This window comes from Moschus berezovskii, chromosome 7 (genome assembly GCF_049115385.1).
Source record: "Moschus berezovskii isolate FMDL1 chromosome 7, NW_MosBer_1.0, whole genome shotgun sequence".
Classification (NCBI taxonomy): domain Eukaryota; kingdom Metazoa; phylum Chordata; class Mammalia; order Artiodactyla; family Moschidae; genus Moschus; species Moschus berezovskii.
Window position 1 is genome coordinate 77,775,243 of NC_142466.1, and position 13,383 is coordinate 77,788,625.

Sequence of the window (13,383 nt, forward strand, 5' to 3'; positions counted from 1 at the left end):
AGGTTCAATCCCTGGTCAGGGAGCTAAGATCCCGCAGGCCTCGCAGCCAAAAACCCAAAACATAAGACAGAAGCAATATGGTAACAAATTCAATAACTCCACGAGTGATGGAGTCATGCTTTATTCCTATCAACACCGCTACCATTGCCGCGATTGTGTGTATTAGTCACTCAGTCCGGTCTGACTCTTTGTGACGCTATGGACTGTAGGGTGCCAGGCCTCTGTCCATGGGATTCTCCAGGCCAGGATACTGGAGAGGGTTGCCATTCCCTTCTCCCGGGGACCCATTGCTGCGATTATTTCTTGGCTGACAGTAGCTTCCTCACAGCCCCCCACCCCACCCCCAGCCTTAGGTGTTTGCCCTCAGGCTCTCTCGGCTGGATGGGAACAGAAGAGGACAGAGGGAAGAGGAAAATTAAAAGGACAACTTTTCAGAGAGGAAATGAGAGGTTCTTTTCCCTTCTTCCTGCATTGGGCTGGTGCTATAAATAACGTCAGAAGTTCCTAACTTGGGCTTTTCCCAGGTCACTCGGGTTCCTGGGTAAAAGGATGCGGAGCCAGGGGTCCAGGGGAGCAGCCACAAGGATGCATTCTGTGGCAGCTGAAGGAATGACTTTGAAAGAGTCTATTTTGGCTTCTCGAAGGAGCAAGATGGGACATGAGGTCTGACTCACTGCCTAAAACATGTCTGCCTCTTTCAGAGAGGGGTTTATGTTGCTATGTTTACTGGCTGGAAAGACTGAAGAGGAATAGGTTTATGTTCCGCTGTCTAAACAAAATGCAGACGGAGCCCACAGACAGACTCTTGTAAGGCTGACCTTCTCCTGCTGCCCCTGCTTCCTGCAGACTTGATTTAAGAGTCTTCCCCGGCTCTTCGTTTTTTCCCCTGTGGACACGGGGAGGGAAGCAGCTGGCTGGAGATTCATAATGCTAGCTAGCTGTGGTCCGGAAGCTTCTGTGCTTTACTGCTGGGGCGTGTGTGGACATCACCTCCAGAGCCACCTCTCCTCCCAGTGGGCTGGTTGGAGAGCCCAGGGGCACCCACCCTTCACCACCCACACTCGCACCCTAGGAAATTCAGATCGAGGCTGCCGGGAAGGAGGGAGGAAGCATCTGGTGATCCAGGGACATTTTTTCGTTTCAGGCTGAGCATCCTGATCTTCAGAGGTCTAAGAAGTAGCCTGATCTATGGGATAAAGACAGGGAAACGCCGGTTTGCAAAGAGATTCAGGAAGTCTAGGCAGGAGAGAACACCAGGCACTAGATCACTAGAGGCCGGTGGAAGTCATCGTAATTTGGAGGAGAGGAACGGTGATTGTCCACCATGAGACTAGAGAGCAAGGTACACTAGGACACGGCACCAGCAGAGGCACAGGGCTCTGGGTGAACAGGTGGATGACAGACAAAGCTAGTCCAGAACAAGAAGGGAGGTTTGGGTATATTCTCTGTTACCCTAGGTCATCTTGGGCCCAAATAAGACTTTCCATCTGAGCATCAGTGCATATTACAGAGATGCTTCACTCTGCTTCCTTTCTCACACCGGCCATGTGTCCCCCGGTGCCTCCAGGATGGACAGTCCTGGCTGGTGCTCAGCTGTGGATCGGAGGATGCTCCCATTCCCATTTCACAGAACGTGGGGGCGTGTTCCAACCTCAGGAGGTGCTGCCACCAAGGGCACAGGAGCCCTTCTGCTCGCTTGGCCTTGCCCTCCCCACCTGCTAGGCAGTCCTCGGGTGGAACAAAGCCCTCTGGATGGGATGAAGGCCTCAATTTGGCTCACTGAGGCAACACTGAATCTGCAGGGCTTTGACCCAAAACACGGGCTGCTCTGCACATGGTGGGGGAGGAATGAACAAAAGTCCCGCCTTTTGTAGCCGGGCCACCCATGAGCAGAGGGTCTGGCACCTGTGTTGGATACCCATCTCCGTGCATCTCCAGCTCCCAGCTCCCCTCCAGGGCTTTCCTGAGGTAGGGGGCAAGGCAGGATGCTGCACCCTGGGACACAGCAGGGGCTGAGAACCAGGAGCGGCAAGGCTGCTCTGTGACATCACGTGCCAGGTGAGCAGTGTGGCCCACTAGCTGGGGCGCAAGAAGCAGGAAGGGGACCCCCATCAGGACCATCAGTCCAGGGCCATGCTGATGAGAGGGAATGGCTCAGCGCATTTCCCTTTAGGCCGGCTCCTGAGGAGGCTTGAGAGGGCTCAGTCCTGTGCTTCAGCTTGTGTTTGCGTGCTCAGTTGCTAAGTTGTGTCCAACTCTTTGTGACCCTATGAACCGTAGCCTGCCAGGCTCCTCTGTCCATGGGATCTCCAGGCAAGAACACTGGAGTGGGTTGCCATTTCCTTCTCCCAGGGATCTTCCTGACCCAGGGTTCAAGCCCATGTTTCCTGCATTTCCTGCACAGGCAGGCAGGTTCTTTATGGCTTTGCCACCTGGAAGCCCTCGTGGTGTTTCATCTTAGCACTTTCAAAGACTATACCTCTGTTCCTCATCATAGCGTTGGCTAAATTGGGAGTGACCATTTTGCAGATTCAGGCTAACTTGAGCCAGAGTTCTCAACTTTGACTTCACAGATGGGCTTCAGCATCTATAAATCTGCTGAAACAGGGTGTAAAATCCAGAAATAATTTTTTTGAGTGGAGGATGGGTCAGCTCTCATCATGCTCCCAAAGGGACCCAAGAGAGAGATTCAGGGCCAGGAGTCCTGTTGAAGGTCCTCCCATAGGGCCTGGAGAAGCTCCCCTGGAGCTCTGGAGGCCAGGGGTGGGGAGTTTCTTAGACTCCCTGGGGTCTTGTGGTCAGAGGTTCTCAGCCACAGTCCAGGAGGGCAAGGCTGAAGTGACATATGCTTAGCCAGTATGATCTTTCCCACCCATTCCTTCCAAACCATTGATTGCAACATCTGTAAACAAAGAAAGGAAATAGAACACAGGAAAAGCAGGGTTTGGGGCAGGGGGGACAGGGTGGCTTGGAATTCCAGATTAGAAGAAACACTTCCATGAGGTCGCCATGTGTATTCTTAGAGAAGAAACCATTCCTTGGAGAGCAAGCCTATGTCACAGGAAGAGCCCTCCCGTGTGATGTCTGGGTGGAGCACCACATATGGGGCAGAGACACAATTACCTTCTACTTATAGATCCAAAGGGCAGCGCTTCTGCCATGTATTCTCGGAAGGAAATCAGGCTCCCATATAGCAGGGCTTTAATTTTACTCTCTGACTCCCTCCCTGCAGAAGACCTCCATGCTTCTATATAAAGACCCAAACTTCTTTGGCTAATGAGGACTTTCAGGACATACCAAGAGTAATTGCAGTTGACCTTTGAACAACGCAGAGGTTAGGGGCACTGACCTCTGCGCAGTTGAAAATCCAAGAACTGCTATCTCAGCCTCAGAAACAAAGGAGATCAGAAATGACTCACCCGAGGGCAGGAAACTGAAACTGCTTGGATAGAATTGGGACACAAGCAGCCCTAATTCTTTGGATTCCACGTATTGTGATCTCTAATCGAACACAAACTTTTCCCTACACTGAGTTAATTTAAAAGCTATAAAATGAAAATATGTAGAGGAACTACGTTAACTGGAAAAAAAAAATCCATGTATAAAGGGACCCATGCATTTCAAAGCTGTGTCTTTCAAGGGTCAACTACATAAAGAAATATTAGCACCCCTGAGTTCTATCATAGTCCTTTCTCTTTTTTTTTTTTTTATATGGACCATTTTTGACCAGATTATTAAATCTGTTACAATAATGCTTCTGTTTTATGTTTTGGTTTTCTGGCCATGAGGCATGTAGGGTCTTAGCTCCCTGACCAGGGATTGAACCTGTAACCCCCTATATTGGAAGGTGAAGTCTTCACCACTGGGCCACCAGGGAAGTTCAAATTGTCCTTTCTTTTGAAGTGGATTGAACAACTCTATCCCTAAACAGTTTCAAATGTGACTAGGCCATAAATTACGACATGAAAAAGCAGCCCAACAGATTTGCGATGAAGACTAGGGGAAAGACAGGAAAGGGTTAGTCGCTCAGTCCTGTCTGACTCTTTGCGACCCATGGACTGTAGTCCGCCAGGCTCCTCTGTGCATGGGACTCTCCAGACAAGAATACTGGAGTGGGTTGCCATTCCCGCCTCCAGGCAATCTTCCTGACCCAGGAATGGAACCCAGGTCTCCTGCATCACAGGCAGATTTTTTTACTGTCTGAGCCACCAAGGAAGCCCTTCTGAAGACTGGGGGAGTTACCAGGAAGGGCACATACTGGGAGTCAGGCAGGCTCCAGTCAAGACCCCCAGTCCCCAACGTCATCCTGGACAAGTCATGTGAATGCAGAGCCACGGCTTCCTGATTCGGAAAAAAGAGGGTACCCTGCCTGGTACCTTTTTCTACCAACTTTAGTTCTTGTGTCCCTAACAATGATCATCACACTTCAGAGCTGGAAGGACACCTAGAGGTCAGCCAGACTGGGGCCTCTCAGACTGATGGCACACGATCCCTCGGGGACTTTTTAACATGCAGATTCTTACACAGTTGTCAGTCTCCCACGGGCCCTGGATTTGACACTGACTGCAGATGCTGCCAGCCCTTGTGGGGACCTGATGCAAAAGTCTCATCGGGATGGAATTTTGAGACACTGTACTCCCGCCGGGCCCAAGTCTGCGGTCCCTCAGGGAAGGTGGCTGCCGTGTCGAATGGCAGGGGCCTCCCTCTCTTCGTTTTCAAAACTGCTCACCCTGTTCCCGCTCCCCGCCCAGCTCAGGTCTGAGCAGGAAAATGACAGCCAGCAGCAACAGACAGAGGGTTCTGGATTAGGGTGGGAATCAAGCAAAGGAACAAAAAGACGGTGGTTGGGGAGCACAGGGAGATGAACGGCAAGGCTCCTGTTGGCTCCAGCTTGGGCCGGCTCTGGGGCTGTGCTCTGCTCTGCTCTCGTCCAGGAATTTATATAGCACTGGGAACAGAGCCACAGATTGAGGGTGGGAAGGGACAGTGGAGGTCCCAGCTGATGTGGCCTGACATCAAGCAGCTGGTTAGAGGCTTGGCTGGGTCGAGAGACCAGGCCTCATGACTCCTGGGCCTAGAACTTGTGTCTCCACACTCACCATCTTCCTAGAGATGTTCAACATGTATAGCATACTGGTATTTAAAATAACCCAGATGCCACAAGTAGAGAGACTGATAAAGATAAAGTAGAATAGACTAGAATAAAATATATTTCTACATGAACTCAGCATCCAACACCTGCAGCACCCCAAGCTCCCTGCAGAGCACAAATTTGCTGAGAACACACCTGAAACCATTGTCAATGGAGGGACTGGTTTCTCAAAATGGAGTTTGTTTCTGAATGCTAGAGGTGTCAGGGGCAAGAAAGAGAGCAGGCTTGGAGAGGGTGAGGCGGGCCAGGGCCTCTGGGAGGGGAGAACGCTGTCTGCAAATGTAAAGGAGCCCTCCAGTTAGGGGGAACCCTGCCCCCAGGACCATGTGGCCATTCAGCTGTGTCTAAGTGGTCCTGTGACATCTGGGCCCCACGGGTTGGTGGGCTGGGGCAGGGAGGGATGGCTCACCTGTGGCAATCATGCCAGATCCAGGCATGGCGCCCGTTCTTGGGTCGGAAATCAGACTGGCCATTGTTGTGGATCTGGGAGGAGAAGCGCAGGAGCCGCCGATAGCCTGTGGTGGGGTTGGTCTGGGCGGCTGAGGCCGAGAGGCAGTTCTCCTCCATGGCACACTGCAGCATAAACATGGGCCGATCCTCCAGGTAGGTGCTCTGCTGCACAATCTCTGCATTGAGGACCAGGTCAGGGGCGGCTGGGAGCAGGACAGACACAGGGTTCAGACAAGGCCAGAGACCCCACACTCCTTCCCACCTAGGTTTCCTCTGATTCCCGAGCAGTGACTGGCCTGCATCCCTGCCAAGCATCTGGAACTGGCTCTTGTGGTCTCCCCTATCTGGGTCAGGGATTACTACCCCCAACTCCTTCCCCCTTCTCTGAGAGCCCTGCTGGACACCTCTGCGGATCTCAGTGTGTGCATGCATGCTTAGTGGTTCAGTCATGTGTGACTCTTTGTCATGTTTGCAAAATAACGCCAGTAGTTCAATCTGGGTAATGGGTCCATGAGGCTTCATTATACTAATATTATTCTATCTCCTTTAGAATAATCTCCTGGAGTAACAGGCAAATTTGGCCTTGGAGTACAGAACGAAGCAGGGCAAAGGCAATAGAGTTCTGCCAAGGGAATGTACTGGTCATAGCAAACACCCTCTTCCAACAACATAAGAGAAGACTCTACACATGGACATCACCAGATGGTCAATTCCAAAATCAGATTGATTATATTCTTTGCAGCTAAAGATGGAGAAGTTCTACACAGTCAGCAAAACAAGACCAGGAGCTGACTGTGGCTCAGATCATGAACTGCTTATTGCCAAATTCAGACTTAAATTGAAGAAAGTAGGGAAAACCACTAGACCATTCAGGTATGACCTAAATCAAATCCATAACGATTATACAGAAATGGCATAAAGTGAAGAGGAAACTTCATATGACAGAAAGTGAAGAGGAACTAAAAAGCCTCTTGAGGAAAGTGAAAGAGGAGAGTGAAAAGGTTGGCTTGAAGCTCAACATTCAGAAAACAAAGATCATGGCATCTGGTCCCATCACTTCATGGGAAATAGATGGAAAAACAGTGGAAACAGTGTCAGACTTTATTTTTTTGGGTTCCAAAATCACTGCAGATGCTGATTGCAGTCAGGAAATTAAAAGACGCTTACTCCTTGGAAGGAAAGTTATGACCAACCTAGATAGCATATTAAAAAGCAGAGACATTACTTTGCCAACCAAGGTCCGTCTAGTCAAGGCTATGGTTTTTCCCGTGGTCATGTATGGATGTGAGAGTTGGACTGTGAAGAAAGCTGAGCGCCGAAGAATTGATGCTTTTGAACTGTGGTGCTGGAGAAGACTCTTGAGAGTCCCTTGGACTGCAAGGAGATCCAACCAGTCCATTCTAAAGGAGATCAGTCCTGGGTGTTCATTGGAAGGACTGATGCTAAAGCTGAAACTCCAATACTTTGGCCACCTCATGTGAAAAATTGACTCAATGGAAAAGAGTCTGATGCTAGGAGGGATTGGGGCTGGGAGAAGACGGGGACGACAGAGAATGAGATGGCTGGATGGCATCACCGACTCGATGGACATGAGTTTGAGTGAACTCTGGGATTTGGTGATGGACAGGGAGGCCTGGCGTGCTGTGATTCATGGGGTCGCAAAGAGTTGGACATGACTGAGCGACTGAACTGAACTGAACTGAACGATTATACAGTGGAAGTGAGAAATAGATTTAAGGGACTAGATCTGATAGAGTGCCTGATGAACTATGGACAGAAGTTCATGACATTGTACAGGAGACAGGGATCAAGACCATCCCCAAGAAAAGGAAATGCAAAAAAGCAAAATGGCTGTCTGAGGAGGTCTTACAAATAGCTGTGAAAAGAAGAGAAGCCAAAAGCAAAGGAGAAAAGGAAAGATATACCCATTTGAATGAAGAGCTCCGAAGAATAGCAAGGAGAGATAAGAAAGCCTTCTTTAATGATCAGTGCAAACAAATAGAAAGGGAAAGACTAGAGATCTCTTCAAGAAAATTAGAGATACCAAGGGAACATTTCATGCAAAGATGGGCTCAATAAAGGACAGAAATGGTATGGACCTAAGAGAAGCAGAAGGTATTAAGAAGAGGTGGCAAGAATACACAGAAGAACTGTACAAAAAGAGATACTCATGACCCAGATAATCATGATGGTGTGATCACTCACCTAGAGCCAGACATCCTGGAATGTGAAGTCAAATGGGCCTTAAAAAGCATCACTACGAACAAAGCTAGTGGAGGTGATGGAATTCCAGTTGAGCTTTTCCAAATCCTAAAAGATGATGCTGTGAAAGTTCTGCACTCAATATGCCAGCAAATTTGGAAAACTCAGCAGTGGCCACAGGACTGGAAAAGGTCAGTCTTCATTCCAATCCCAAAGAAAGGTAATGCCAAAGAATGCTCAAACTACCACACAATTGCACTCATCTCACATGCTAGCAAAGTAATGCTCATAATTCTCCAAGCCAGGCTTCAACAATACATGAACCGTGAACTTCCAGATGTTCAAGTCGGTTTTAGAAAAGGCAGAGGAACCAGAGATCAAATTGCTAACATCCACTGGATCATCAAAAAAGCAAGAGAGTTCCAGAAAAACATCTATTTCTGCTTCATTGACTATGCCAAAGCCTTTGACTGTGTGGATCACAACAAACTGTGGAAAATCCTGAAAGAGATGGGAATACCAGACCGCCTGACCTGCCTCTTGAGAAATGTGTGTGCAGGTCAGGAAGCAACCGTCAGAAATGGACATGGAACAACAGACTTGTTCCAAATAGGAAAAGGAGTATGTCAAGGCTGTATATTGTCACCCTGCTTATTTAACTTATATGCAGAGTACATCATGAGAAACGCTGGGCTGGAGGAAGCACAAGCTGGAATCAAGATTGCTGGGAGAAATATCAATAACCTCAGATATGCAGATGACACCACCCTTATGGCAGAAAGTGAAGAACTAAAGAGCCTCTGATGAAAGAAAGTGAAAGAGGAGAGTGAAAAAGCTGGCTTAAAGCTCAACATTCAGAAAACTAAGATCATGGCATCTGGTCCCATCACTTCACGGAAAATAGATGGGGAAGCAGTGGAAACAGTGGCAGACTTTTTTGGGGCTCCCAAATCACTGCAGATGGTGACTGCAGCCATGAAATAAAAAGGCGCTTACTTCTTGGAAGAAAAGTTATGACCAACCTAGACAGCATATTAAAAAGAAGAGACATTACTTTGCCAACAAAGGTCTGTCTAGTCAAGTTATGGTTATTCCAGTAGTCATGTATGGATGTGAGAGTTGGACTATAAAGAAAGCTGAGCGCCGAAGAATTGATGCTTTTGAACTGTGGTGTTGGAGAAGACTCCTAAGAGACCCTTGGACTGCAAGGAGATTCAACTAGTCCATCCTAAAGGAAATCAGTCCTGGGTGTTCATTGGAAGGACTGATGTTGAAGCTGAAACTCCAGTACTTTGGGCACCTAATGAGAAGAACTGACTCCTTTGAAAATACCCTGATGCTGGGAAAGATTGAAGGCAAGAGAAGAAGGGGATGAGAGAGGATGAGATGGTTGGATGGCATCACCAACTCAATGGACATGAATTTGAGTAAACTCTGGGAGTTGGTGATGGACAGGGAGGCCTGGCATGCTGCAGTCCATGGGGTAGCAAAGAGTCGGACACAACAGTGATTAACACTTCTAACTTCTAACAATGAAATCATGCTACCCATAGAGAGAACACTCTTAATACTTTGGTCTGATTCTTCTGGGAATTACAAATGTATTTCCCATGTGTAATACTGTATGATTTCTACTACATACAATACTACTTGTATTAGTCTGTTAATGCTGCCTCTCTTAAAACATATCTTGACATATTCACTTGTTAATAAATATCCATTACAATTCTTAATTCATAACCCTAATCTACACTTTATTTATTTTTAAACTGATTAATATTACTTAATAATTTTTGACTACACTGTGTCTTTGTTGCTGTGTGGGGCTTTCTCTAGTTGTGGAGAGTGGGGTCTGTTCTCTAGTTGCAGTTGTCACGCTGCTCACTAAAGTGGCTTCTCCAGTTGCAGAGAACAGGCTCAAGGCGAGAGGGCTTAGTTGTCTGCTGGCATGTGGGATCTTTCTGGAGCAGGGACTGAACCCATGTCCTCCGCATTGGCAGGACCATTCTTCCAGTGGACCAGGTGGACCACCAGGAAAGTCCTAACCCTTACTTTTATTTATTTACTTATTTTTTCGAATCCTTACTTTTAGATACATGGGGTATTTGGAACTTTTCACAGTTAAAGACAAAGCGGTGATAAACATCCTGTGGTAAATCTCTGTGTGTAACTTTAATCGTTTCTTTAGAATATATTTCTATAAATTGCTGGGGGGCAGTTTGCATACTTTCAAGGCTCTGATATATATCCAGTTCTATCAGTTTCCCCTTGCACTGTTGCTCCATGTGAGAGTTTACACACATGTACCTCTTTTAAAACAAGCTTGACTTATTCAGTTAGCACAATGTATATAGCAGGTGTTAAAAAAAAATCACCAGTGGTTACAATCTATGTTTACTAAACAGTTATATTAGGAGGATTAACTTTATCAAAGGATTAACTGTGTCTCTCTTTAAAAGTGAGATTCTACTGAAAATTTCTAGTGTACCTCACTTCACAGGAATGTAGTATATGAATCATTTATGACAAGACCCAGAGACTTCCCTGGTGGTCCAGTGGCTAAGACCGTGCCTTCCGATGCGGGGGACGTGGGTTCGAGCCTTGGTGGAGGAACAAAGACCCAAAGACCCCACATGCCTCGCAGCCAAAAACAAAAACAAAAAAAACAAAACAAAAGCAATATTGTAACAAAATTAATAAAGGCTTTAAAAAAAAAAGATCCACAACGAAAATAAGTCTCAAAACAAGCAAACAAACCTTCAAACCTAAGACCCATCCATCTTTTATTTTCTGATGCTTGCAAACTCCTGAGGTGAGTGTCCTCTATGAGCTTTGCATCCCTCCTATTCACCACTGCCTGGAGCAATTCTGCCCTGTCCGGGTCCCCTCCCAGGCTGTGCGTACAGCCCAGTAGGTTTTCAGGATGCACAACTGCTGGTGCTGAGTGTTGAGTGCACAGTTTAATGAGAGTGTGGTGGCCTCTTTTCACGATCTGTACACTAGTCATACTCATGGGACAATCCCTCTGCCTCCTTCTGCGCTGGTCAGTGGGGTCTCCATCAGGCTCTCTTCTTTCTGGGAGGAGGCCAGCCCTACCTCCATCTCAGGAGTCTGAAGGTAACATGGCCTGACTTAGCTGGTAGCCCATTCTCAACACCTGCCATGAAACGAGATCTTGACCTCCCTAATACCCAAAGCATCCCCCACTCTGTGCGACCCTATAGCCTGTAACCCACCAGGCTTCCCTGTCTATGGGATTTTCCAGGCAAGAATACTAGAGTGGGTTGCCATGCCCTTCTCCAGAGGATCTTCCCGACAAAGGGATCAAACCTGGGTCTCCTGCATTGCAGACAGATTCTTTACTGTCTGAGCCGCTAGGCAAGCAAAAGGTTGCTAGAAGAATATATTTTCTCTTTATGAATAAAATATGAAGCCAGGTCAGTGTTCCAGGCCCCAATGGCTCTTCCTCCACCTGCAGACTCTGACTGATGCCTTCAGCCCAGGCAGAGGGGTTCTTTGAGCAAGAGCCCCATGAAGGTCATGTTTTGTCTGCTGTGAACATGTGGAGGGCCCTGTTGATCTCATAATTCTTGGTCCTCATAATGAAAAATTCCCCTTTGATCTCAGTATCTAGGATAGTGGGCTTCTCTTGACTCATGAGTTTGTTTCTACTTCATGCATGGTGGTGATGGTAGTTTAGTTGCTAAGTTGTGTCTGACCCTTGCGATCCTGTGGACTACAGCCTGTCAGGCTCCTCTGTCCATGGGATTCTCCAGGCAAGAATACTGGAGTGGGTTGCCATTTCCTTCTCCAGGGGATCTTCCAGACCCAGGAATTGAACCTGGGTCTCCTGCATTGAAGGCAGATGATTTACCAAGTGAGTTATGAGGGAAGCCCAGGCATACTGTGAATTATATTAAAGACCACATTTCTCTCTTTCCTTTGGCTTGTAGGAAGCTCGTTGTATAATGACAACAGTATATGACTCTATGACAGTAAATGTATGTTCTGTGCTAGCCTAAGTTGCTTCAGTTGTGTCCAATTCTGTGTGACCCCAAGGACTGCAGCTCGCCAGGCTCCTCTGTCCATGGGATTCTCCCGGCAAGAATATTGGAGTGAATTGCTGTGCCCTTGTCCATGGGATCTTCCCAGCCCAGGGATCAAACACACGTCTTTTACATGTCCTGCATTGAAAGGCAGGTTTTCTTTTTTATCACTAGCACCACCAGGGAAGCCCAGTAAAAGTATAGGTCTCTATAATATATAAATTTTTATTAATCTCTGTCAGCTCCAGTTTGAGCCACTCTCATTTTGCCAATGCCTTCTTTTAAAAAATTATATATATATATATATAATTTTAAATATTTATTTATTTGGCTGTACCAGGTCTTAGTTGCAGCATGCAGAATCTTCAGTTGCAGCACGTAGGATCTAGTTTCCTGACCAGGGATCAAATGCAGGATACTAGGAGAAGGCAATGGCAACCCTCTCCAGTACTCTTGCCTGGAAAATCCCACAGACAGAGGAGCCTGGTAGGCTACAGTCCATGGGGTCGCAAAGAGTCGGACACGACTGAGCTACTTCACATTCACAGCATTGGGAGCACGGAGTCTTAGTCACCGGACCATCAGAGAAGTCTCCCTACTTCTTTCTAAATCTTTTATCTTATGCTACCTTGAATTTTTTATTTAGGTTTACATTATCTTAGTTTCTTTTTTGATAAATGGTATATTAAAAATATAAATAAATTATTAAGCTGAGAAGACTCCTGACGGGGGTGAGACAGCATCTCTCTGCCTGGGGGTCTGGTAAGGTTGGTACTCTCACTCCTCCCTCTCAGAAAGGATGCAACAGTTTATAATGTCTCCCCAGAGAAGCTCACGCTGGGGCTGAGAGTCCCGGTGTACAAGGGTTACGAAATGCTGAATAGGTCTAAACGGGGGAGAAGTGACTGAGTTCAAGTTTAATCTCCCTAGTTCTCCATGACGGTAACTGACAGTGTATCACTGTTTATTAAGCGCTTGCATGTGTCGTTGTCACATTTAATTTCCAGCCTCTAGGAAAAACAGCAAAGACTGTGGATCATAGCAGTGAACTAACTTTGCCAAAATCAGCTAATAAACAGCAGGCAAGGCCTGGTCTGGAGTCCTTTGGCCAGGCTCAGGGCCTCTCCCACCTCCCAGATCCACAAGGAAATCCTTTGATAAGGCAAGGAGGGTGGGATCCAGAGAATAACACACCCACAAGGCTGTCAGCCGATCCTTTCAGCTTGGAAGGGAACCTACTGAGATGACCATTCTGAATTTTGGCTAGGGTGGGGATGGAGGTGGGGGTGGGGGTTCCCTTCTTTATAGTCAAGCTCTCTAGGATTCCCAGGGAGTCACTAGGAGGTTAAATCGCCCTGTGTGTATGTGACAACAAAAAATGATCTATGTCCTTTTGTTCTTTTTGACCATTCCACACAGCGTATGGGATCTTAGTTTCCTGACCAGGGATTGAACCTATATACCCTGCATTGGAAGCGCAGAGTCTTAACCATTGGATCCCCAGGGAAGTCCCAGGAAATGATCTGTGGGTCA

At 47.2% G+C, this 13,383-nt stretch overlaps 1 protein-coding gene across 2 annotated transcripts in view; it reads right to left on the reverse strand.

Annotated features, from left to right (window-relative positions):
* Positions 1 to 13,383, reverse strand: part of LOXL2 (lysyl oxidase like 2) — a 117,528-nt gene that overhangs the window by 9,723 nt on the left and 94,422 nt on the right. For both annotated transcript variants that reach the window (XM_055427228.2, XM_055427227.2), the window contains exon 10: positions 5,562 to 5,805. In XM_055427228.2, the coding sequence (XP_055283203.2) occupies positions 5,562 to 5,805 (244 nt within the window). The remainder of the gene's footprint in view (positions 1 to 5,561; positions 5,806 to 13,383) is intronic.